At 44.0% G+C, this 26,403-nt stretch overlaps 1 protein-coding gene across 2 annotated transcripts in view; it reads right to left on the bottom strand.

Moving 5' to 3' along the window:
- The window catches only part of UBE2D2 (ubiquitin conjugating enzyme E2 D2), a 74,146-nt gene that overhangs the window by 24,148 nt on the left and 23,595 nt on the right, over nucleotides 1-26,403 (bottom strand). Inside the window, exons 2-3 of one of the 2 annotated variants that reach the window (XM_074380190.1) lie at nucleotides 14,918-14,969; nucleotides 8,041-8,104 (exon numbers count right to left, since the gene is read on the bottom strand). In XM_074380190.1, the coding sequence (XP_074236291.1) occupies nucleotide 8,041 (1 nt within the window). In that variant the 5' untranslated portion in view covers nucleotides 8,042-8,104; nucleotides 14,918-14,969. The remainder of the gene's footprint in view (nucleotides 1-8,040; nucleotides 8,105-14,917; nucleotides 14,970-26,403) is intronic. The other variant, XM_039468319.2, reaches the window with a different exon arrangement.

Genomic DNA, 26,403 nt, shown 5'->3' with positions numbered 1-26,403 from the left:
GGAGTTTGAGGCTTCGGTGAGCTGTAATCGCACCACTGCATTCTAGCCTGGGCAACAAAGTAAGACCCTGTCTTGAAAGAAGACCAGATGAGAGGAAGAAGAGAGAAGGAGGAGGGAGAGCTGGAGGGGAGGAGGGGAGGAAAGAGAACAGAGAAGGAAACAGATTATATAGCCATTAAATCTTCAGCTTACTTCTTTCAGGATGTACATTTCTTCCTGCTTACCAGATCTTTGCAGCAAAGTGAAAAAAAATTTACTGGTACATTAAAATCTGGCTGTTTTAAAATAAAGCACAGATCTCTAATTTATTTTTATACTAAATATCAACATTAAAATCTGGATGTTTTAAAATAAAGCACAAGTCTCCACTTTATTTTTACACTAAATATCAATAACATGTGGTACTGAGGGATTCGGGTACCAGGATAGTCAAAAGGAGCTCAGAAATTTCAAAAGGCCAACAGCTTTTCTCTTCATTCTCCTAAGATTAAATTCTAACGCCTTAAAACAAAAATAAACAACGAAAGTATAGTTAGCTATTCAATTATACTTTGTATACTCTTCTGTGGGGTTCTTCAGAAAGACCTGATCAATTATTTGTTCTTCTTTTTTTTTTTTTAAGAGACTGGGTCTCAATCTGTTATATAAGCTAGAGTATAGAGGGGGAAGTTACGCTTTTTTTTTCTTTTTGTTTTTTTCCTTTTTGTGGAGAACGGGGTCTCGCTATATTGCCCAGGCAGGTCTCGAACTCCTGGGCTCAAGCTATCCTCCCGCCTCTGCCTCCCTAAGAGCTGGGACTACAGGCGTGAGCCACAGTGCCTGGCGTATAGAGGCCCAATCATGGCTCACTGCAGCCTCAAACATCTGGGCTCAAGTCTTCCTCCTACCTCAGCTTTGTGAGTACCTGGGACTACAGGCCTGAGGTACCACTCCCAGCTGATTTGTAGTTTTAAAGATGGAGGTCTTGCTTTACTGCCCAATCTGGCCTAAAACTCCTAGCCTCAAGTCATCTTTCAGTCTCAGTCTCTCTAGTAGCTGAGATTATAGGCATGAACCACTATTCCTGGCTCTTCTTCACTGTAGTTTTGATTTGTATTACCCTGATGACAAACAATGTTGGGCATCTTTTCATCTTTCTTTTCTTTTTTTTTTTTTTTTTTTTGAGACGGAGTTTCACTCTTGTTACCCAGGCTGGAGTGCAATGGCGCGATCTCGGCTCACCGCAACCTCCGCCTCCTGGGTTCAGGCAATTCTCCTGACTCAGCCTCCTGAGTAGCTGAGATTACAGGCACGCACCACCATTTTTTGTATTTTTAGTAGAGACGGGGTTTCACCACTTTGACCAGGATGGTCTCGATCTCTTGACCTTGTGATCCACCCGCCTCGGCCTCCCAAAGTGCTGGGATTACAGGCTTGAGCCACCGCGCCCGGCGCATCTTTTCATCTTTCACTGGCCATCTTCTCTGGAGAAATGTCTATTCGAATCCTTTGACCATTTTTAAATTGGGTTATTTATTTTTATACTGAGTTACAGGAGTTTTGTTTTGTTTTGTTTTGTTTCGAGATGGAGTGTTGCTCTGTCACCAGGCTAGAGTGTGCAGTGATCTCAGTTCACTGCAACCTCTGCCTCCCAGGTTCAATTTTCCTGCCTGTCTCCTGAGTAGCTAGGACTACAAACATACACCACCACGCCCAGCTAATTTTTATATTTTTAGTAGAGACGGGGTTTATCCAAGTTGGCCAGGATGGTCTTGATCTCTTACCTCGTGATCTGCCCACCTCGGCCTCCCAAAGTGCTGGAATTACAGGCGTGACCCACCATGCCCAACTGTTTTTTTTTTTTTTGGGGGGAGACAGAGTCTTGCTCTATCACCCAGGCTAGAGTGCAGTGGCGTGATCTCAGCTCACTACAATCGCCACCTCCCCTAGTGATTTTCCTGCCTCAGCCTCCCAGGCAGCTGGGATTACAGACAGATGCCACTACGCCCAACTAATTTTTTTATTTTTAGTGGAGACGGGGTTTCACCATGTTAGCCAGGCTGGTCTTGAACTCCTGGCCTCCCAAAGTGCTAGGATTACAGGCATGAGCTACCGCAATTGGCTGTGGTAGTTTTATTTAACTCTCCAAAGGAAACAATTTTTGAGTCCGAGAAAGAAATATAATAGTGCTAACTATGGCAGAAGCAAAGCAAAGACAAATTACTTTAGCATGCTAAGGAAAACTTCAAAAATGAAATCAAATCCCGACTTCAACCAGTTTTAATTTAAGATTTCAGGCTGGGTGTGGTGGCTCACTCCTGTAATACAAGCACTTTGGAGGCCAAGGAGGGCGGATCACCTGAGGAGTTCAAGACCAGCCTGACCAACACAGTGAAACCCCATTTAAAAAATAAATAAATAAATAAAAAAGATTTTCAGCCATTTTTAATTTAACTTTGAGGAATTTACCTAAAACAAAAGCATTTTTCCAACTTAACAGAAAGAGTACACTGATGCATGTGGACCATTTGATACGGTGGAATAACAAACTAGAATCAAAAAACCGGAAGCCGGGCGCGGTGGCTCAAGCCTGTAATCCCAGCACTTTGGGAGGCCGAGGCGGGTGGATCACGAGGTTGAGAGATCGAGACCATCCTGGTCAACATGGTGAAACCCCGTCTCTACCAAAAATACAAAAAATTAGCTGGGCATGGTGGTGCGTGCCTGTAATCCCAGCTACTCAGGAGGCTGAGGCAGGAGAATTGCCTGACCCCAGGCGGCGGAGGTTGCGGTGAGCCGAGATCGTGCCATTGCACTCCAGCCTGGGTAACAAGGGCGAAACACCGTCTCAAAAAAAAAACAAAAACAAAAAACCGGAGAATGAGTACATTTGGAGAATCTCCATGAGTTTCTCATGGGACTCTTTTCTAAAAGTTTAAAATTTCTACTCTACTCACCTAAATGGGTTGTTGTAAGGCTTACATGAGACAATGTATATAAGAGCACTTACCAAATCATTTTGTATGGTTTAAGTATTTAGCCTGCCCTGTTTGGCACCAAATACTATATAGTTACTCACGCTAGGTAAGTTAGAATATAAAAATGTGAATGAAATTTTTCATGACATGTACTTAGACTCATAACTTCTGATACTTATTTATTTGTAAAGTAATCCTTGTAAAAGGGCCTTGCTTTGATTCTTCAGGATTTAGCAGACCAGACACATTCTTTTTTTCTTTTTTTTTTTTTTTTTGGAGATGGAAGTCTTGCTCCAGTTCCCCAGGCTGGAGTGCAATGGCACAATCTCAGCTCACTGAAGCCTCAATTTTCTGGACTCAAGTGATCCTTGCACCTCAAACTCCCAAGTAGCTGGGGCTACAGGCATGCACCGCCATGTCAGGCTAATTTTTGTATCTCTTTGTAGAGATAGGGTTTCACCATGTTGCCCAGGCTGGTCTCACACTCTTGGGCTCCACTGATCTGCTTGCCTCAGCCTCCCAAAGCACTGAGATTACAGCCCTAGACCAGACACAACATTACTAAGAAAAATCAGGAAAAAATATGGCAGGGCGTGGTGGGAAACACCTGTAATCCCAGCACTTTGGAAGGCCAAGGTGGGTGGATCACTAGGTCAGGAGATCAAGACTATCCTGGCTAAACATGGTGAAACACCATTTCTTTTTCTTTTTTTTTTTTTCTTGAGACGGAGTTTCGCTCTTGTTACCCAGGCTGGAGTGCAATGGCACGATCTCGGCTCACCGCAACCTCCGCCTCCTGGGTTCAGGCAATTCTCCTGCCTCAGCCTCCTGAGTAGCTGGGATTACAGGCACGCACCACCATGCTCAGCTAATTTTTTTTGTATTTTTAGTAGAGACGGGGTTTCACCATGTTGACCAGGATGGTCTTGATCTCTTGACCTTGTGATCCACCCGCCTCGGCCTCCCAAAGTGCTGGGATTACAGGCTTGAGCCACCGCGCCCGGCCTGGTGAAACACCATTTCTACTAAAAATACAAAGAATTAGCTGGGTGTTGCGGCCACACCTGTAGTCCCAGCTACTCAGGAGACTGAGGCAGAAGAATTGCTTGAATCCAGGAGGCAGAGGTAGTGAGCTGAGATTGCGCTGCTACACTCCACCCTGGATAACAGAGGGAGACTCTATCTCAAAAAAAAAAAAAGAAAGAAAGAAAGAAAGAAAGAAAGAAAGAAAAAGAAAAATCAGGAAAAATAATTTGAGGCTGGGCGTGGTAGCTCATGCCTATAATCCCAGAACTCTGGGAGGCCAAGGCAGGTGGATCACCTGAGGTCAGGAGTTCAAGACCAGCCTGGCCAAGATGGTGAAACCCTCTCTCTATTAAAACTACAAAAATTAGTCAGGCATGGTGGCAGGTGCCGGTAATCCCAGCTACTCAGAAGGACAGGCACAAGAATTGCTTAAAGACTGGAGGCAGGCCAGGTGCGGTGGCTCAAGCCTGTAATCCCAGCACTTTGGGAGGCCGAGGCGGGCGGATCACGAGGTCGAGAGATCGAGACCATCCTGGTCAACATGGTGAAACTCCGTCTCTACTAAAAATACAAAAAAATTAGCTGGGCATGGTGGCGCGTGCCTGTAATCCCAGCTACTCAGGAGGCTGAGGCAGGAGAATTGCCTGAACCCGGGAGGCGGAGGTTGCGGTGAGCCGAGATCGCGCCATTGCACTCCAGCCTGGGTAACGAGCAAAAACTCCGTCTCAAAAAAAAAAAAAAAAAAAAAAAAAAAGACTGGAGGCAGAGGTTGCAGTGAGCCGAGATCCTGCCACTGCACTCCAGCCTGGGTGACAGAGTGAGACTCTGTCTCAGAAAACAAAACAAAACAGAAACAAAAACAATTTTAAACATAAGCTAATTTAACCGTATACTCATCTTACACAAATGTTTTCTTACACAAATGTTTATAAGTATGCTTACTTTAAAATATTATTTGTTAAATGTGACAGATTTTTTTTTTTTTTTTTTTTTTTTTTTTTTTTTTTTGAGACGGAGTTTCGCTCTTGTTACCCAGGCTGGAGTGCAATGGCGCGATCTCGGCTCACCGCAACCTCCGCCTCCTGGGTTCAGGCAATTCTCCTGCCTCAGCCTCCTGAGTAGCTGGGATTACAGGCACGCACCACCATGCTCAGCTAATTTTTTGCACCATTAGTAGAGACGGGGTTTCACCATGTTGACCAGGATGGTCTCGATCTCTTGACCTCGTGATCCACCCGCCTCGGCCTCCCAAAGTGCTGGGATTACAGGCTTGAGCCACCGCGCCCGGCTGTTTTTGTTTTTTATTTTTATTTTTTGAGACGAAGTTTCACTCTGTCAGCCAGGCTGTAGTGCAATGGCTCGATCTCGGCTGACGGCAACCTCAACCTCTTGGGTTCCAGCAATTCTCTGCCTCAGCCTCCCAAGTAGCTGGGATTACAGGTGCCTGCTACCATGCCCGGCTAACTTTTTTTGTATTTTTAGTTGAGAAGGGGTTTCACCATCTTGGTCAGGCTGGTCTTGAACTCCTGACCTCATTATCCACCCGCCTTGGCCTCCCAAAGTGCTGGGATTACAGGCGTGAGCCACTGCGCCCGGCTCTGTTTTTGTTTTGAGACAGTGTTTTACTCTGTTGCCCAGGCTGGAGTACAGTGGCACAATTCTAGCTCACTGCATCTTCTGCTTCACAGACTCAAGTGATCCTCCCACCTCAGTCTTCCAAGTAGCTGGAACTACCAGCACGTCCCATCACGCCCAACTAATTTTTGTGTGTTTTTTTTCGAGACAGGGTTTCACCATGTTGGCCAAGTTGGTCTTGAACTCCTGGTCTCAACTGTTCCTCCTGCCTTGGCCTCCCAAAGTGCTGGGATTGCAGGCATGAACCATCACATGAACCAAATGTTACAAGTTTTTTGTGAATTAGTTTTACATTACATAGCACAGTCTCATTCAAATATACCCTCTTTTAAAAAAAGTTAAAAGGGCCGGGCGCAGTGGCTCACGCCTGTAATCCCAGCACTTTGGGAGGCCGAGGCAGGTGAATCACGAGGTCAAGAAATCGCGACCATCCTGACTCAACGTGGTGAAACCTCGTCTCTACTAAAAATACAAAAAATTAGCTAAGCATGGTGCTGCGTGCCTGTAATCCCAGCTACTCAGGAGGTTGAGGCAGGAGAATTGCCTGAACCCAGGAGGCAGAGGTTGCGGTGAGCCGAGATTGTGCCATTGCACTCCAGCCTGGGTAACAAGAGCGAAACTCTGCCTCAAAAAAAAAAAAAAAAAGAAACAGAAAAGAAAAGTTAAAAGGGCCAGGTGTGCGCCAGGCGCGGTGGCTCAAACCTGTAATCCCAGCACTTTGGGAGGCCGAGGTGGGTGGATAACGAGGTCGATAGATCGAGACCATCCTGGTCAACATGGTGAAACCCCGTCTCTACTAAAAATACAAAAAAAGTAGCTGGGCATGGTGGCGTGTGCCTGTAATCCCAGCTACTCAGGAGGCTGAGGCAGGAGAATTGCCTGAACCCAGGAGGCGGAGGTTGCAGTGAGCCGAGATCGCGCCATTGCACTCCAGCCTGGGTAACGAGAGCGAAACTCCATCTCAAAAAAAAAAAAAAAAAAAAAAGGGCCAGGTGCAGTGGTTCATGCCTGTAATCCCAGCACTTTGGGAGGCTGAGGAGCGCAGATCAGGAGATCAGGAGTTCGTTAGAGACCAGCCTGGTCAATATGGTGAAACCCGCCTCTACTAAAAATACAAAAAAAAAAAAAAAAATTTAGTCAGGCGGGGCGCACATGCAGGTAATACCAGCTACTCAGGAGGCTGAGGCAGGCGAATCACTTGAACTCAGGAGGTTGCAGTGAGCTGAGATCGAGCCACTGCACTCCAGCCTGGGCAACAAGAGGAAAACTCTGTCTCAAAGAAAGAAAAAAGTTAAAAGATACTACGGGAAAAAACTATTTTGAAACAAAGTGGAACATAGAGGAAATTATAGTCCAATGTATGCATTAAGATCCTCTCATAAATTATTTGACACAATTAAGCAGATAAATTGAACAGTAAAAATAAACACCTGCTTTTGGCTGGGTGCAGTGGTTCATGCCTGTAATCCCAGCACTTTGGGAGGCCAAGGTGGGCAGATCGCTTGAGGCCAGGAGTTTGAGACCAGCCTGGCCAACATGGCAAAACCCCAACCCTACTAAAAATACAAAAATTAGTCAGGCGTGGTGGCATGCACCTGTAATCCCAGCTACTTGAGAGGCTGAGACACGAGAATCACTTGAACCCAGGAGGCAGAGGCTGCAGTGAGCCAAGATCAAGCCACTGCACTCCAGCCTGGGTGACAGAGTGAGGCTCTGTCTCAAAAAATAATAAAAAATAGCCGGGCGCGGTGGCTCAAGCCTGTAATCCCAGCACTTTGGGAGGCCGAGGCGGGTGGATCACGAGGTCGAAAGATCGAGACCATCCTGGTCAACATGGTGAAACCCCGACTCTACTAAAAATACAAAAAAAAACTAGCTGGGCGTGGTGGTGCATGCCTGTAATCCCTGCTACTTAGGAGGCTGAGGCAGGAGAATTGCCTGAGCCCAGGAGGCGGAGGTTGCGGTGAGCCAAGATCGCGCCATTGCACTCCAGCCTGGGTAACAAGAGCAAAACTCCGTCTCAAAATAATAATAATAATAATAATAATAAATAAAAACCTGATTTTGCAAGTATAAGCCAGTAGAAAGTCAGATGCAGACACACATACTATCATCCTTAGTATTATCTTACTCAAAAATAACAGCTAGTTGTAGGTAAAAGCTCAAATATTTCACTCCAGAAAAATACCCAGAAAGGATGAAGGTCAGGTAGGAGGGGACCAGAACACTAACTACATAGCCAATAACTGGCAGAAGATTCAAAATGTAATGAACACGACAGATGAAAACGTGATGAACATAGAGCTGTTCCCTGCATGGCCACTAAAGGTTAAATACTGCCTCTTCCCTATAGCGTAATTGTTTCTTCACACAAAATAACCACTGCTATGCTATTACTCCATTATTCCTTTTAAATACTTACTATCATCTCCAACAGGACCTGCTGAACACTGTGCTGGAGGGTCACGGGCCAGGTCATTCAATTCCTTCAGAAAAAAGAAAGAAAACAAATATATTCAACATAAATGTACCTTTTATCCATTACTAAAGTTTATATTGTTGCCAATATTCTCTGTCTTGCTGGTGAAACTCTTTTAAGAGCATTCCTAAAGAGTCAGAGATGAGTAGACTAGTGAATCTTTAAGGTATTTTGGATTCTTCAATGCAATATTTATTTTTTTAAAGTGGATCATTTTTGCTTTGTTCAGAGCTTAGCAAATAAATAAGGAAGGTAAAACATGTATTATGGGCCAGGCACAGTGGCTAACACCTGTAATCCCAGCACTTTGGGAGGCAGAGGCAGGCAGGTAACTTGAGGTCAGGAGTTCGAGACCCACCTGGCAACAAACCTGTCTCTATTTAAAAAAGACAAATTAGCTGGGCATGCGTGTAGTCCCAGCTACTTGGGAGGCTGAGGCAGGAGAATCGCTTGAACCCAGGAGGCAGAGGTTGCAGTGAGCCAAGATGGTGCCACTGCACTCCAGCCTGGGAGACAGAGTTGAGACTCTGTCTTCAAAAAAAAGAAAAAATTAGCTGGGCATGGTGGCACACACCTGTAATGCCAGCTACTTGGGAGGCTGAGGCAGAAGAATCACTTGAACCTGGGAAAGAGGGGTTGCAGTGAGCCAAGATGATGCCACTGCACTCCAGCCTGGGCAACAAAGCAAGATACCATCTCTCAAAAAAAAAAAAAAAAAAATCTTGTAGTCAGAGACTGGTCTACCTGCAGTAACGCTTTACAACCAGTTATCAGCTTCTTAGCTTTTTAAACATAAAAGCCCAGAAACTTGAGACTTGTTATTGGGTGAGGATGTCTGAAAAAAATCACAAAGCAGGAAATCGTACTATATTCCATTTCCCCTCAGCTTGGTCTTTGAGACAAAAACAAGTCCTCAAGAACTAGTTTTCGATTATATTTTAAAACTACAAGAGTAAAAAAAGTCTAAGATTTTTTAAGTGCAAAAACCATTCAGACTCTTATCAGGTGCTATAAAGGTGTGATTTCATATTACAAATATTATTTATTTTTTAATTTGCAGAACAAATATTGACTCTAAGTCCCCAACTCAGAGTTAAGGTGTTCAACTAGGCATTTTATTATACCAATTAATGTTGTTTCATCCTGTCTATATGCTTGGAGTACAAAACTAAAGTTTGAAAAAAATAAAGCTCTGGATTGAGAAAATGGTTAACTTACTCAAATATCTCAATTTTTGAATTCTGTGTCTCCAAAATAGAGATATCCTGCCCATCTTAAGGAAAAAAAATAGCCTACTGTGTAGTTCCCATTCTCAAATATTACTGACAGCACAGGTTGGTATAACTAAGAACACCTGGCTTTATTTAAGACACTGCTGTAGCAATAGGTTATTAAAATTTAATAATTTAACCTTTGAATTGAACAATTCTGAAGTCCTGCCATGTTCATTAAGTGGAATTTTACTTTTGATTTAGCCTTAATCTTTTGCTCCTGTCAAACTGAGTTACTTTTTTCCATGCTGAATTACATCAAGGTTTTTAACTCAAGAGTTAAGATTTATCTAAGCAGAATACAAGATCCATCAGTCCATTTCATGAGCAAGTGTAACTAATTTTAAAACCCTAAGCCAAACTTAGGCTAACAGACATTTAACACACTAATTCAACACTTCCGTGGCTGAATGCACTGATACAGGTCAATCTCAAAAGCATACTGCTAAGTGAAAGAAGCCAGACATAAGGCTACATGATTTATGATTCCATTTATATGACGTTCTAAAACAGGCAAAACCGTAGTGACAGAAAGCAGATCCATGGTTCCAGTGGCTAGAGAAAGCTGGAAGAGGGAATGACTATAAACAGACATGAAGAAAATCTGAGGAGTGATAGAAATGTTTAAAATCATTATTTTGGTAGAAGTTGTACGACTATATGTGTATTTGTCAAAACTCAAATTGTACATTTCATTTGACTATGTATCTCAAAGTTGTTTATTACTATCTTTTTTTTTTTTTTTTTTTTTTTGAGACGGAGTTTCGCTCTTGTTACCCAGGCTGGAGTGCAATGGCGCCATCTCGGCTCACCGCAACCTCCGCCTCCTGGGTTCAGGCAATTCTCCTGCCTCAGCCTCCTGAGTAGCTGGGATTATAGGCACGCACCACCATGCCCAGCTAATTTTTTGTATTTTTAGTAGAGACGGGGTTTCACCATGTTGACCAGGATGGTCTCGATCTCTCGACCTCGTGATCCACCCACCTCGGCCTCCCAAAGTGCTGGGATTACAGGCTTGAGCCACCGCACCCGGCCATTACTATCTTTTTAATGTAGAGACAGGGTCTCACTATGTTGCCCAGGCTGTTGTTCTCTAACTCCTGGACTCAATCGATCCTTCTGCCTCACCCTCCCAAAGTGCTGGAATTACCGGTGTGAGCCACAGTGCCTGGCCAATTTTTTATTCTTTTATTCTTTTTTTTTTTTGAGACAGAGTTTCACTCTTGTTACCCAGGCTGGAGTGCAATGGCGCGACCTGAGCTCACCGCAACCTCCACCTCCTGGGTTCAAGCAATTCTCCTGCCTCAGCCTCCTGAGTACACCACCATGCCCAGCTAATTTTTGTATTTTTAGTAGAGATGGGGTTTCACCATGTTGACCAGGAAGGTCTCGATCTCTTGACCTCATGATCCACCCGCCTTGGCCTCCCAAAGTGCTAGGATTACAGGCGTGAGCCACCGTGCCTGGCCCAATTTTTTATTCTTAAACATACATTTGGGCTGGGTGTGGTGGCTTACGCCTATAATTCCAACACTTTAGGAGACCAAGGCGGGCAGATCACAAGGTCAGGAGCTCAAGGCCGGCCTGACCAATATGGTGAAACCCCATCTCTAGGAAAAATACAAAAATAAGCCAGGCATGGTGGTACACCTGTAATCCCAGCTACTCGGGTGGCCGAGGCAGGAGAATTGCTTAAACCTGGGAGGCGGAAGTTGCAGTGAGCTGAGACCGTGCCACTGCACTCCAGCCTAGGTGACAGAGCAAGACTCTGTCACAAAAAACAAAAGCATGTAACTATCCATCTTTACATGTGCATTAAATACATCTAAAGCATACACATGAAACTAGTTAATAAATTGCCTTTGGGAAGGAAAGCTTAGGGGTAAGAATGGGAATTATATATATTCCTTTTATACCTTTTTAATTTTATAAGTGTGTATACTGCTTATTTGAAAAATAAATTACTCTTTAAAATTTTCTTTTCCTCTTTTTTTTAACCAAGTGGGTCTGTGCAAGAATTACCCTATCAATTTGGATTAAAATAGCTGTTAAAAATGGTCATCAAAGACTGGGCGTGGTGGCTCAAGCCTGTAATCCCAGCACTTTGGGAGGCCGAGGCGGGAGGATCACGAGGCGGGCGGATCACAAGGTCGAGAGATAGAGACCATCCTGGTCAACATGGTGAAACTCCGTCTCTACTAAAAATACAAAAAATTAGCTGGGCATGGTGGCTCGTGCCTGTAATCCCAGCTACTCAGGAGGCTGAGGCAGGAGAATTGCCTGAACCCAGGAGGCGGCAGTTGCGGTGAGCCGAGATCGCGCCATTGCACTCCAGCCTGGGTAATAAGAGCAAAACTCTGTCTCAAAAAAAAAAATACAAAAAAAATAGCTAGGCATGGTGGTATGTGCCTGTAGTCTCAGCTACTTAGGAGGATGAGGCAGGAGAATCACTTGAACCCAGGAAGTTGCAGTGAGCTGAGGATCACAACACGGCACTCTAGCCTGGGCAACAGAGACAGAGCGAGTCTCCATCTCAAAAAAAAAAAAAAAAAAAAAACTGTCATCATGACTTGGTGCGGTGGCTCACGCCTATAATCGCAGCACTCTGGGAGACTGAGCCAGGCAGATTACCTGAGGTCAGGAATTCAAGACCAGCCTGGCAATGTGGTGAAACCCCATCTCTACTAAAAGTACAAAAATTAGCCAGGCATGATGGCAGGCGCCTGTAATCCCAGCAACTTGGGAGGCTGAGGCAGGAGAATTGCTTGAACCCAGGAGGCAGAGGTTGTACCAAGCTGAGATCACGCTACTGCACTCTAGCCTGGGCGACAAGAGTGAGACTCCCACTAAAAAAAAATTGTCATCATTTGAGGGGTAACCTAAATAGTGAAAACCCATTTAGAGCAAATTAACATACAATCTATAAAACTGATGTCTCTACATTATGATCAAAACTGAAGTTGAATCTTAAAATTTATTTATTTACTTATTTTGAGACAGAGTTTCACTCTTGTTGTCCAGGCTGGAGTGCAATGGGTGCCATCAGCTCACCGCAACCTCCACCTCCTGGATTCAAGTGATTCTCCTGCCTCAGCCTCCCCAGGTAAGAGAGATTACAGGCAGGTACCACCACGCCCCACTAATTTTGGGGATTACAGGCATGTTCCACCACACCCCACTAATTTTGTAGAGACAGGGTTTCTTCATGTTGGTCAGGCTGGTCTTGAACTCCTGGCCTCAGGTGATCCACCCACTTTGGCCTCCCAAAGTGCTGGTATTACAGAAATGAGCCACCACCCTCAGCAAATTTTAAAATTTAATAAAAGCACTGAACTGATCTGGTCAGAACATGTGGGCAGGAAAAAAAAAAATACCCAAATATATCATGCTGTGCTTTAACAGTTGGCCTTAGCCGGGCGCGGTGGCTCAAGCCTGTAATCCCAGCACTTTGGGAGGCCGAGGCGGGTGGATCACAAGGTCGAGAGATCGAGACCATGCTGGTCAATATGGTGAAACCCCGTATCTACTAAAAATACAAAAAATTCGCTGGGCATGGTGGTGCATGCTTGTAATCCCAGCTACTCAGGAGGCTGAGGCAGGAGAATTGCCTGAACCCAGGAAGCGGAGGTTGCGGTGAGCCGAGATCACGCCATTGCACTCCAGCCTGGGTAACAAGAGCGAAACTCCGTCTCAAAAAAAAAAAAAAAAAAAACAGTTGGCCTTAAACCTATACATTAATTTCAACTTTCTATTTTATGAGAAAGAGCAATAGGGAAATAAAGTACAGCCAGCCCTCTGTGTCTATGAGTTCCACCAACTGCGGATCAAATACACTGGGGAAAAAATGCTGTCTGTACTGAACATGTGCAGACTTCTTTGGTCATTATTCCCTAAACACCACAGTGTAACAACTATTTACAGAGCATTTACAATGTATTAGGTTTTGTAAGTAATCTAGAGAAGAGTTCAAGTATACAGAAAGAAGTGCATAGGTTATATGCAAATACTATGCCATTTTATATCAGGGACTGGAGCAGCTATGAATTTTGGTATCTATGGAAGGACCTGGGACCAACCTTCCATAGCTACTGAGGGAGAAATGTATATATAATTCAGTTTAGAAAAAGGTGGTGAGTAGGGAACTTTGACATTCTCAATTTATAAAAAGATTCTCAGCCAGGTAGCGGTGGCTCACACCTGATAATCCTAGTACTCTGGGAGGCTGAGGCAGGTGGAAATCCTAGTACTCTAGGAGGCTGAGGCAGGTGGATTGCCTGAGGTAAGGAGTTTGAGACCAGCCTAGCCAACACAGTGAAACCCTGTCTCTACTAAAAATACAAAAAATTAGCCAGGTGTGGTGGTGCATGCCTGTAATTCCAGCTACCTGGGAGGCTGAGGCAGTAGAATCACTGGAACCCAGGTGCCAGAGGCTGCAGTGAGCTGAGATCGTGCCACTGCACTCCAGCCTGGGCAACAGAGAAAGACTTCATCTCAAAAAAATATTTTTTTTTAAGAAAAAAAGAAAAAAGATAATTAAAGGAGAAGAGACCATCAAAACTTTGAAAGCCTATGACATATATGTATCACAACACTATAGCAAAAAGAAAGAAACCCTCTAAATTCCTTGAGGGGAGGGCATCCTTCAAGGAATGTGCAGATTTCCCTTTCACTGTATCCTGAGTAGGCATTTTAAGCTATTAGTTGGTAACAATTAGTGCTTCTTACAAGCTATTTTTAAACCACCCTCCTTCCTCAATCATAACAGTTATGAAACAAAATTAAAATGGCATGGGAAAGATCTGTTTACCCTTTTGGTCTTTACCCTACAGTATAAGGTGACAGAACAAGATGGGAAACTGAGAGAGGTTACAATTAACTTTGTAGAAAAATGGCTCTAAAGTCAAGTTTTAGTAGAATATTGCTATACAAATCAAGGCTCTCTGGTGGTTAAAATCACACTATGGAAATATTTAAACAAAGATTATTATTCATAGCATTGTAATTTCAGGGCTGGGCATGGTGGCTCATGTCTGTAATCCCAGCACTTTGGGAGGCTCAGGTGGGAGGATGGCTTGAGGCCAGGAGCTCTAGACCAGCCTGGTCATCATAGTGAGACTCTGTCGCTACAAAAAAAAATTTTTTTTAATTAGCCCAGCATGGTAGAGGGAGCCTGTAGTCCTAGCTACCCAGGAGGCTGAGGCAGGAGGATTGCTTGAGCCCAGGAGTTTGAGGCTGCAGTGGATCATGCCACTGTACCCCAGCCTGGGCAGCAAAAATGAGACCACATCTCTAAAAATACATATATATATGTACATATTTTAATACATGTTTTAAATATGTTATACATGTTTTAAATATGTTATATGTTATACATGTATTACATACATATGTATTTGTGTTATTTATAATATATATAACAATGCATACATTATATATGTTGTACATATTAAAAACATATTAAAATATGTATATATACATATATAAAATTTCAGGGTCACAAGAGATCATTCAGACCTATTCCCAATTTTATAAGAAAACAAAATACAAACCAAGGGTAAGGACTTGAGTGTTCTGCTATACCATGGTTCTTTAAATCTGGATCTAAAACATTAGAAACGTACAAATTAGAAATGTTTGATTATTTGGGAAATTAAGCTTAACCTCTTTTAAGACTTTTGAACTGCAAAGAAAGAACAGTGAGACCAGTAGTTCTCAAAACTGAGATACTGACACAGCAGCATCATTATCACAAGAAAGCTTATTAGAAATGCAAAGTTACAAGCCACAACTACCAGGTCAGATACTCTGAGGTGAAGCCAAACTGTTTTAACAAGGCCTCAGGAAATTATAATGCACACCAGAGCTTATCATTTTTTTTTTTTTTTTTTGAGGCGGAGTTTCACTCTTGTTACCCAGGGTGGAGTGCAATGGCGCTATCTCCGCCTCCTGGGTTCAGGCAATTCTCCTGCCTCAGCCTCCTGAGTAGCTGGGATTACAGGCACGCGCCACCATGCCCAGCTAATTTTTTGTATTTTTTTAGTAGAGACGGGGTTTCACCATGTTGACCAGGATGGTCTCGATCTGTTGACCTCGTGATCCACCCGCCTCGGCCTCCCCAAGTGCTGGGATTACAGGCTTGAGGATGTTTTATACAACAAATGATTTGCTATTTATTGAGATGTTTCAACTATTAAAGTCATTTTCTTCTAAATAAATCACTATTTTCTAAGTGTATTTTAAAAACTCTAGACAGTCTTCATTTCAATAATTCTTTCCACCAAAACAAACACTGTGGCTGGGTACAGTGGTTCACTCCTGTAATCCCAGCACGTTGGGAGGCCAAGGTGGGTGGATCATAAGGTCAGGAGTTCGGCCGGGCATGGTGGCTCAAGCCTGTAATCCCAGCACTTTGGGAGGCCAAGGCGGGTGGATCACGAGGTCAAGAGATCGAGACCATCCTGGTCAACATGGTGAAACCCCGTCTCTACTAAAAATACAAAAAATTAGCTGGGCATGGTGGCGCGTGCCTGTAATCCCAGCTACTCAGGAGGCTGAGACAGGAGAATTGCCTGAACCTAGGAGGCGGAGGTTGCGGTGAACTGAGATCGTGCCATTGCACTCCAGCCTGGGTAACAAGAGCGAAACTCCGTCTCAAAAAAAAAAAAAAAAAAAAAAAAAAAAAAAAAAAATATTGTGTAAAGCCAAGGCACAGTGGCTCATGCCTGTAATCTCAGCACTTTGGAAGCCCAAGGCAGGAGGATCACTTGAGGTCAGGAGTTTAAGACCAGCCTGGCCGAGACGGTGAAACCCTGTCTCTATTAAAATTACAAAATTAGCTGGACATAGCTTAGAACCTGGCAAGCAGAGGCTATAGTAAGCTGAGATCACACCACAATACTCCAGCCTGGGCAACAGAGCAAAAATCCGTATCAGAAAAAAAAAATTGTGTAAGACCTATAATCTCAGCACTTTGGAGGCCAAGGCAGGGCAATGACCTGAGTCCAGGAGTTCAACACCAGCCTAGACAACACTGTGAGGCCCATCTATAAAATTAGCTGGGCAGCTGTGCCTGTACACCTGTATTACCACAGTGCCTGCAGTCCTTGGGAGGCTAAAGCAGGAGGATGGCTTCAGCACTAAAGTTTAGGACTGCAGTGAGCCATGATCACACCAGCCTGGGCACCAAAATGAGACTCTATGTATTTAAAAAAAAAAAAAAAAAAAAAAAAAAAGCCAGGTGCAGTGGCTCATGCCTGTAATCCCAGCACTTTGAGAGGCCGAGGTAGCCAGATCACGAGGTCAGGAGTTCAAGACCAGCCTGACCAACATGGTGAAACCCCTTCTCAACTAAAAATACAAAAATTAGCTGGGCATGCTGGCGCATGCCTGTAATCCTAACTACTTGAGAATCTGAGGCAGGAGAATCGCCTGAACCCAGTAGGCAGTGGTTGCAGTGAGCCGAGATTGCACCATTGAGCTCCAGCCTGGGCGACAGAGTGAAACTCCATCTCAAAAGAAAAAAAAATTACATAAAATTATCTTCAAGCTTCAAACAATTGTACAAGGTATATATGAAACGTAAATGAATTTTGTGTTTAGATTTGGGTCCCATCCCCAATATTTCATTATGAATATGCAAATATTCCAAAATCTAAAAAAATTCAAAATCTGAAATACTTCTGGTCCTAAGCATTTTGGATAAGGAATATCAACCTCTATTTTTTAATTGACTTTTAAATTTCAACCATTCCAGGAGTATAGGGACACTCTACCTAGAAATACTCTTCCCAGCCTCACCCCCTGCACATCTACCTTCAGGCCTCACTTAAATGTTGCCCTTAGAGACCTTTCCAGAAGCCCCTTCCCCCATTTCAAGTTACTTTTTTTTTTTTGAGACGGAGTTTTGCTCTTGTCACCCAGGCTGGAGTGCAATGGCGCGATCTCGGCTCACCGCAACCTCTGCCTCCTGGGTTCAGGCAATTCTCCTGCCTCAGCCTCCTGAGTAGCTGGGATTACAGGCACGCGCCGCCATGCCCAGCTAATTTTTTGTATTTTTAGTAGAGACGGGGTTTCACCATGTTGACCAGGTTGGTCTCGATCTCTCGACCTTGTGATCCACCCGCCTCGGCCTCCCAAAGTGCTGGGATTACACGCTTGAGCCACCGCGCCCGGCCTCAAGTTACTTTTTATTAAGTACTATGGAAAAGCCCAAGTTGCTTTAACAACTTTACACAGTTAATATTTATCTGTGTGATTATTATTATTTGAGACAGTGTCTCACTCTGTCACTCAGGCTGGAGTGCAGCACTATGAATCACAGCTCACTATAACCTTGAACTAAGCTCACACAATCCTCCTGCCTTAGCATCCGAGTAAGCTGGGACTTCTGGCACATGCCACCACGCCTGGCTGTTGTTTATTTTTTAAAAATTCTTGTAGAAACAGGGTCTTACTCTGTAATGCTGTGCTAGCTGGTCTTGTACTCCTGGACTCAAGCCATCCTCTCTCCTCAGCCATCCAAAGTAATAGAATTGGCCAAGCACGGTGGCTCATGACTATAATTTCAGCACTTTGGAAGCCTGAGGTGGGCTTTATCACTTGAGTCCAGGAGTCTGATATCAGCCTGCACAACGTGGTGAAATCCTACCTCTACGAAATACAAAATATGAGCCAGCCATGATGGTATATACCTAGAGAATCACCTGGGCCAAGAAAGTTCAGGCTGCAGTTAGCCACGGTTGTGCCACTGTACTCAATGCCAGGTGCTAAGAGTGAGACTCTGTCTCAAAAAAAGGACTAGGATTACAGGCGTGATCCTTATCTATATGATTTTTTTCCTTTTTCAGACAGAGTTGCCCAGGTTGAAATCCAATGGCGTGATCTCTGCTCACTGCAATCTCCACCTCTCAGGTTCAAGCAATTCTCCTGCCTCAGCCTCCTGAGTAGCTGAAATCATACAAGTGTACCGCCATGTCCAGCTAATTTTTTGTATCTTTAGTAGAGACGGGGTTTGACCAGGCTGGTCTCGAACTCCTGACCTCATGATCCATCCACCTTGGCCTCCCAAAGTGCTGGGATTGCAGGTGTGAGCCACCACGCCCAGCATCTACATGATTATTTTATGTCTCTTGAGTCAGTAGCAAACAGGGACCTGACTTCCAGCTTTTTGCACAACACCTGGTCCATGAAAACTGCCCAGTAAATTTCTGTTGAGGAACAGATAGTTAAATTACAGTGATTGTCACTGACTATAAGACTGTTTTAAAAAAAAACAGGCCGGGCGTGGTGGCTCAAGCCTGTAATCCCAGCACTTTGGGAGGCCAAGGCGGGTGGATCATGAGGTCAAGAGATCGAGACCATCCTGGTCAACATGGTGAAACCCCATCTCTACTAAAAATACAAAAAATTAGCTGGGCATGGTGGCGCGTGCCTATAATCCCAGCTACTCAGGAGGCTGAGGCAGGAGAATTGCCTGAACCCAGGAGGCAGAGGTTGCGGTGAGCCAAGATCGTGCCATTGCACTCGAGCCTGGGTAACAAGAGTGAAACTCCGTCTCAAAAAAAAAAAAAACATAGGTGAGGCTGGGCACAGTGGTTCATGCCTGTAATCCCAGCACTCTGGGAGGCCGAGGTAGGCAGATCATCTTGAGGTCAGGAGTTCGAGACCAGCCTAGCCTTGCTAACAAGGGGAAACCCTGTCTCTACTAAAAATACAAAAATTTGCCAGGCATGGTGGCATACACCTGTAATCCAAGCTACTCGGGAGACTGAGGGAGGAGAATCACTTGAACCTGGGAGGCAAAGGTTGCAGTGCGCTGAGATTGCACCACTGCACTCCAGCCTGGGCAACAAAGTGAGACTTTGTCTCAAAAATAAACAAACAAATAAAAATAAAACATAGCTGAAATCCGGCTGCATATTATAATCAGTGGCATGTCAGCTTAATTGGCACTAAATATACTTTCCTTCTTAGTACTTAATAATGGTACATCTTTCAATTGATAGCATTTTAGAGTCAACGAAATAAGGTACATAGGAAAGCAATAACATTCTCTGATACTGCAGCCATGGGATCATACACATAACAAAACATAAGTTTAGCAGAGTCCAGTGGCTCAAGTCTGTAATTCCAGCACTTTAGGAAGTTGGGGCAGGAGGATCACTTGAGTACAGGAGTTCGAGAGCAGCCTGGGCAACAGAGCAAGACCCTGTCTCTACAAAAACAATTTAAAAAATAGCCAGGTATGGTGGCACATACCTGCTGTCCCAGCTACTGGGGAGGCTAAGGTGGGAGGACCACTTAAGCCTAGAGGGTCAAGGCTGCAGTGAGCCATGATTGTGCCACTGCAGTCTAGCCTGAATAACAGAGGAAGACTTTGTAAAAAAAAAAAAAAAAAAGCCGGGCGCGGTGGCTCAAGCCTGTAATCCCAGCACTTTGGGAGGCCGAGGCGGGTGGATCACGAGGTCGTGAGATCGAGACCAACCTGGTCAACATGGTGAAACCCCGTCTCTACTAAAAATACAAAAAAAATTAGCTGGGCATGGTGGCGCGTGCCTATAATCCCAGCTACTCAGGAGGCTGAGGCAGGAGAATTGCCTGAATCCAGGAGGTGGAGGTTGCAATGAGCCGAGATTGGGCCATTGCACTCCAGCCTGGGTAACAAGAGCGAAACTCCGTCTCAAAAAAAAAAAAAAAAAAAAATCAACAAAACAAAACAGAAGTTTAGAATTGTGGCAACCAGAGCCAAGGTAGAAGATAACTGAGTGAATGACAGAGGCAAGACAAAAAAATCGCAAGTATTCCAGTAAAACTACTTCTGCAGCAAGCAAGGGAACAAAAGTATTAGGAAGTACACATAGTACCAAAAGCAGATCAGACAAACAGTTGTTCTTTGGTCCAACTCCAGAAGATGATGAGCAGTGGTGGGTAAGTTGGCAGATAATCTATGAAGATTTGAAATTCCTTCTATTTTTAGTTATTGAAGCACTGGTCTCTGCTCTCCACCCCTCTAGGTCCAAAACAAGGGTGGCAAATAGCCAGGTAGATGGGAAAGTCTACATGAACAGACAGATGGTGGAGCATCTATGCCAAAAGAATTCACCACTAAGTTTCAAAGGAAACACTAAAATGTTAGGAAAAGGGCTTCTTTCCTGGCATTTGGGCACCCAGGATCTCTACCAGCTGAATTCCTCCTTAGTCAGTAACTATATAGCCAACCAGAAACCTAAAGAACTTGTTTGTTAGGTTGCTGACACCCTCTTCTGTAACATTAATCACACATGTACCATAGTACCAAGCTGGAGAAAATATGGTGGGGGGGAATGAAAGCTAGTATTATCTTGGTGTGTTTCTGTGCTACTTAATATGGCAGGATAGTAGAGACCTTAAAAAAGATGCCAACTGGCACCCTGTTTTCCCTATACTATGTAAAACTACAATCACCCAAAAGCCTGCATGAACTATTTTTAGTAAGGAGCATATAGGTTAAGTTTTAGCACTCTGATGTTTTGAAATATAATACGTAAAAACTGTTAATCTAACTGTAAATCCTTGAAACTTAAAAGTAATACTTCTCATGGACTTTACTCTTTCAAGGCATAGTTGCTTAGTTTCTGTTTTACAAACTCTCGAACACTAACCTAGAGTGTTCAAAATAATGAGTCTGACCATGGCTACCTCAGTCTTCTTACAGACAGACAATCTCTATAAGATGGGTAGGTAAGAGTCACCTACACTGTTAAATTTTACTATGCTACAAGACTGGCTCTCTATTTGCAAAATTCATATGAATTACCTAAGAGCAAAAAATGCAATTCAAGTTAAAAAAAAAAAAAAAAAAAAAGCCAGATCCGTTTCAAGCCCAGGAGTATATTTCAGAATAATTATTCAGAACACCAACTGACAAGAGATTTTTGCAGCTCCCTGGAACACTCCAGCCTCCAAAACTAGACATGAAACAATATTAACAAAAATGTGAACAGGTACATTTGAAGAAATGTGTTTCTAAAATTACATTTCATGTGAGCTTAGAGATGGGAGCCCCTTTGTCTACAATAAAAGCGCCCAAGATGGCATCTAATCACCTACTAAAGTAATAAAAAGCATTTACTGGCCGGGCGTGGTGGCTCACATATGTAATCCCAGCACTTTGGGATGCCAAGGCGGGAGGATCACTTGCAGTAAGGAATTCAAGACAAGCCTGGCTAATAAGGTGAAATACCATCTCTACTAAAAATACAAAAAAATCAGCCAGGCATGGTGTGGCGTGTGCCTGTATTTATAGCTACTCAGGAGGCTACAGCAGAATTGCTTGAACCCGGGAGGTGGAGGTTGCAGTGAGCCAAGATCATGCCACTGCACTCCAGTCTAAGTAACAGAGCAAAACTTGGTCTCAAAAGAAAGCATTTACAGGCCAGGCACGGTGGCTCAAGCCTGTAATCCCAGCACTTTGGGAGGCCGAGGCGGGTGGATCACGAGGTCAAGAGATCGAGACCATCCTGGTCAACATGGTGAAACCCCGTCTCTACTAAAAATACAAAAAATTAGCTGGGCATGGTGATGCGTGCCTGTAATCCCAGCTACTCAGGAGGCTGAGGCAGGAGAATTGCCTGAACCCAGGAGGCGGAGGTTGCGGTGAGCCGAGATCACGCCATTGCACTCCAGCCTGGGTAATAAGAGCAAAACTCCGTCTCAAAAAAAAAAAAAAAAAAAAAAAGCATTTACTACTGTCTTGGGGAAAGATATACAGTACCATGACAGTAAGAAAAATCAACATTTTCGGGGCCGAGCGCGGTGGCTCAAGCCTGTAATCCCAGCACTTTGGGAGGCCGAGGCAGGTGGATCATGAGGTCAAGAGATCGAGACCAACCTGGTCAACATCGTGAAACCCTGTCTCTACTAAAAATACAAAAAATTAGCTGGGCATGGTGGCGCATGCCTGTAATCCCAGCTATTCAGGAGGCTGAGGCAGGAGAATTGCCTGAACCCAGGAGGCGGAGGTTGCGGTGAGCCGAGATCGCGCCATTGCACTCCAGCCTGGGAAACAAGAGCGAAACTCCGTCTCAAAAAAAAAAAAAAAAAAAAAAAGAAGAAAAATGAACATTTTCTATTTTCCTATGATAAAATTTATACTATAAAAGGATTGCCATGTTATCCATCTGTAGCAAGGGTTGGAAGAAAATTCAAGTCCACAGCTGGGTTAGGGAAAAGGCTTATTACCAGTAAGTATTACCTGTTTCAAAAAACAGTTTATACTTGTATACAAAGCACAGCTCTAGGAAGCAGTTTTTAATATGGTAGAGCTAACCAATTAACCTTCAGGAAATGTTTAATCCATAAAATTATTATAGTGGTGCTATCTGAAGATTCTGAGAACATTTTTGAGATTAACACAAAGGATACAGCAAGCAGAGAAGCAGTTATTTGCTATAATAATAGGAGAAGTATGAAAATATTATGAATCAAGTCCCCCCATTCTTCTTCAAAAAAGGTACAGCCTAGTCATCCTCAAGTGTCTTGATACATATGTGCTACCAAGGTGGTGACTTAAGTGAAAAACCTCAGAAGGAACAAGTCTGGTAGTAAAAATTCTTCTAGGGACTCTATTTTATATTTAATTTTTTTAATTTATTTTCCTTAGTCTCTTAGCCCTAGGTTAAACAAAGCAACTTAAGAAGTTATTCTAACAGGAAAAGACCAGGTCCCAAGCAAATGTACATACTTCTCAAAACAATTACTTTTTTGAACTTGTTTCACATCCAATAAGCCTTTTCCTTTCCCTCTACTCTGCCCTCTCTTTACCCTCCTCTTAATTGGTCAAAAACATCAGAAAAACTCCTGAATAAACACTTAGGAAAAAAACTATTAATAGTACCCAACTGGCTGGGAATGGTGGCTCATGCATGTAATGCCAGCATTTTGGGAGGCTGAGGTAGGCAGATCACAAGGTCAGGAGTTAGAGACCAGCCTGACCAACTTGGTGAAACCCTGTCTCTACTAAAAATACAAAAATTAGCGGGACTTGGTGGCACATACCTTTAATCCCAGCTACTCAGGAAGCTGAGGTTGCAGCTGAGATTGTGCCACTGCACTTCAGCCTGAGCAACACAGGAGACTCTGTCTCAATAAAAAAGAAAAAAAGAAAACTTCATTGAAGTTAGACATTTGTTTTGTGCATTTTTCTGCAGTTTGTTACAGTCACAATAAGGAAACTTTTTTGTTTTCAGATAGAGTCTTGCTCTGTCGCCCAGGCTGGAGTGCAGGCTGATTCCAGCTCACTGCAACCTCCACCTCCCAGGTTAAAGCAATTCTTGTGCCTTAGCCTCCAGAGTAGTTGGGATTACAGGCACTCGCCATCACGCCCGGCTAACTTTTGTATTTTTGGAAGAGACGGGGTTTTGCCATGTTGGGCAGGCTGACCTCCAACTCCTGACCTCAAGTGATCCACCCATCTCTGCCTCCCAAAGTGCTGGGATTCCAGGCATGGGCCACTGTTCCCGGTCCACAATAACGGAACAAGAAAAAGGTTAATTAGAAACTCTCATATTCTGTAGCTGGAAGTCTAAAAACTTCAGAAAACAACTTGGCAATACCTTACAAAACTGAAAAAGGCTCATACTCTATAATCACTCAATTCTAATGACTATGAGAACCTGGCAGGGCCTGGTGGCTCATGCCTGAAATCCCAACACTTTGGGAGGTCCAGGCAGGCAGATCACAAGGTCAGGAGATTGAGACCATCCTGGCCAACATGGTGAAACCCTGTCTCTACTAGAAATATAAAAATTAGCTGGACATGGTGGCACACACTAGTAGTCCCAGCTACTCAGGAGGCTGAGACAGGAGAATCACTTGAACCTGGGAGTAGGAGGTTGCAGTGGAGGCAGTGAGCCAAGATCATGCCACTGCACTCCAGCCTGGCAACAGAGTGAGACTCTATTTCAAAAAAAAAAAAAAAACCTGTCAGCTACATGCAACAAGAAACATATAATGCTGATGTTGATGCTTCAGTGTCTATACTAGCAAAAATCTGAAAACAAGTGTCCATGATAGGGGGATAAATTTTTTAAATTGTTGGTATATTTATATTGAGTGAAAATGAATATTACACTTTCATAACATCGTTTATTTATTTATTTATTTATTTAGAGACAGAGTTTCACTCTTGTTGCCCAGGCTGAAGTGCAATGGTGCAACTGGCTGAACACAACCTCTGCCTCCCAGGTTCAAGCAATTCTCCTGCCTCAGCCTCCCAAGTAGCTGGGATTACAGGCATGGGCAACCATGCCTGGCTACTTTTCATATTTTTAGTAGAAACGGGGCTTCTCCATGTTGGTCAGGCTGGTCTGAAATTTCCAACCTCAGGTGATCCGCCTGCCTCGGCCTCCCAAAGTGCTGAGACTACAGGCATGAACCACAGTGCCCAGCCTACACTTTCATGACATCTACATAAAGTTTGACATCTAAAACCATACTGTGTGTTGTTTATAGATAAAAAATCTTGAAACTGACTGGGTGTGGTAGCTCTCGCCTATAATCCCAGCAGTTTGGGAGGGCAGGGCAGGCAGATCCCTTGAGCCCAGAAGTTTGAGGTCAGCTGGGCAACATGGCAAAACTCTACCTCTTAAAAAAAAAAAAATACAACCGGGCACGGTGGCTCAAACCTGTAATCCCAGCACTTTGGGAGGCCGAGGCGGGTGGATCACGAGGTCAAGAGATCGAGACCATCCTGGTCAACATGGTGAAACCCCGTCTCTACTAAAAATACAAAAAATGAGCTGGGCATGGTGGCGCGTGCCTGTAATCCCAGCTACTCAGGAGGCTGAAGCAGGAGAATTGCCTGAAGGCCGGGCACGGTGGGCTCAAGCCTGTAATCCCAGCACTTTGGGAGGCCGAGGTGGGTGGATCACGAGGTCGAGAGATCGAGACCATCCTGGTCAACATGGTGAAACCCCGTCTGTACTAAAAATACAAAAAATTAGCTGGGCATGGTGGCGCATGCCTGTAATCCCAGCTACTCAGGAGGCCGAGACAGGAGAATTGCCTGAGCCCAGGAGGTGGAGGTTGCGGTGAGCCGAGATCGCGCCATTGCACTCCAGCCTGGGTAACAAGTTTTTTTTTGAAACTCCGTCTCAAAAAAAAAAAAAAAATACAGAAATAAGTTGGGCGTGGTGGCATATACCTGTAGTCCCAGCTACTGAGGGGGTGGGAGGCAAGGGAATGGGCTAAGTCGGGAGCAATGTTTGAGCCCAGAGAGGTCAAGACTGCAGTGAGCCGAGACCATGCCATTGCACTCCAGCCTGGGTGACAGAGTGAGACTCTGTCTCAAAAACAAAACAAAAACAAAAAACTTAGGACTAATAAAGAAGGTAGCTTGATCTTCAGATAACTTCCTTGACTCTGAACTCTTCCGGTGAATGTCTTCGCCATCCAAGCAACAGGCTGGAGACTTGTTCTCTGGAGAGGATAAAACAGATGTTCTCTAGACTGAGACACCAAACACCATCAAGGGCACTGATGATATATGGAAACTAGGAAGGTTAAGTGAACAGCCACCTTCAATATGAAAGATAAAAGACCAAAACAACGTGGAGAAAAAAGGAAGAAAATGAATCCAATGTTCTGAGAATGAAGAACTCAATTGAAAGGCTGAAAGGTAAAGTTGAAAAAGTCCTCCAGAAGTATATAAAAGACAAGGGTGGAAAACAGAAAGATAATATAAAAGGACTAGTCAAACTAAATTACAGATTCAACAAAGCCTCTATGAAAATTCCAACTGCCACTGGGTGCAGTGGCTTACACCTGTAATCCCAGCACTTTGGGAGGCCAAGGCAGGTGAATCACCTGAGGTCAGGAGTTCAAGATAGGCCTAGCCAACATGGCAAAACCCCATCTCTACTAAAAACACAAAAATTAGCCAGGTGTGGTGGTGTGTACCTGTAATCCCAGCTACTTGGGAGGCTGAGGCACAAGAATCACTTGAATCCAGAGGTGGAGGTTGCAGTGAGCCTAGATGGTGCCACTACACTTCAGCCTG

Source organism: Saimiri boliviensis, chromosome 1, assembly GCF_048565385.1.
Source record: "Saimiri boliviensis isolate mSaiBol1 chromosome 1, mSaiBol1.pri, whole genome shotgun sequence".
In the NCBI taxonomy this organism is placed as follows: Eukaryota; Metazoa; Chordata; class Mammalia; order Primates; family Cebidae; genus Saimiri; species Saimiri boliviensis.
Note: the sequence above shows the minus strand (reverse complement) of the source record. Positions and strands in the feature narration are given on the sequence as shown.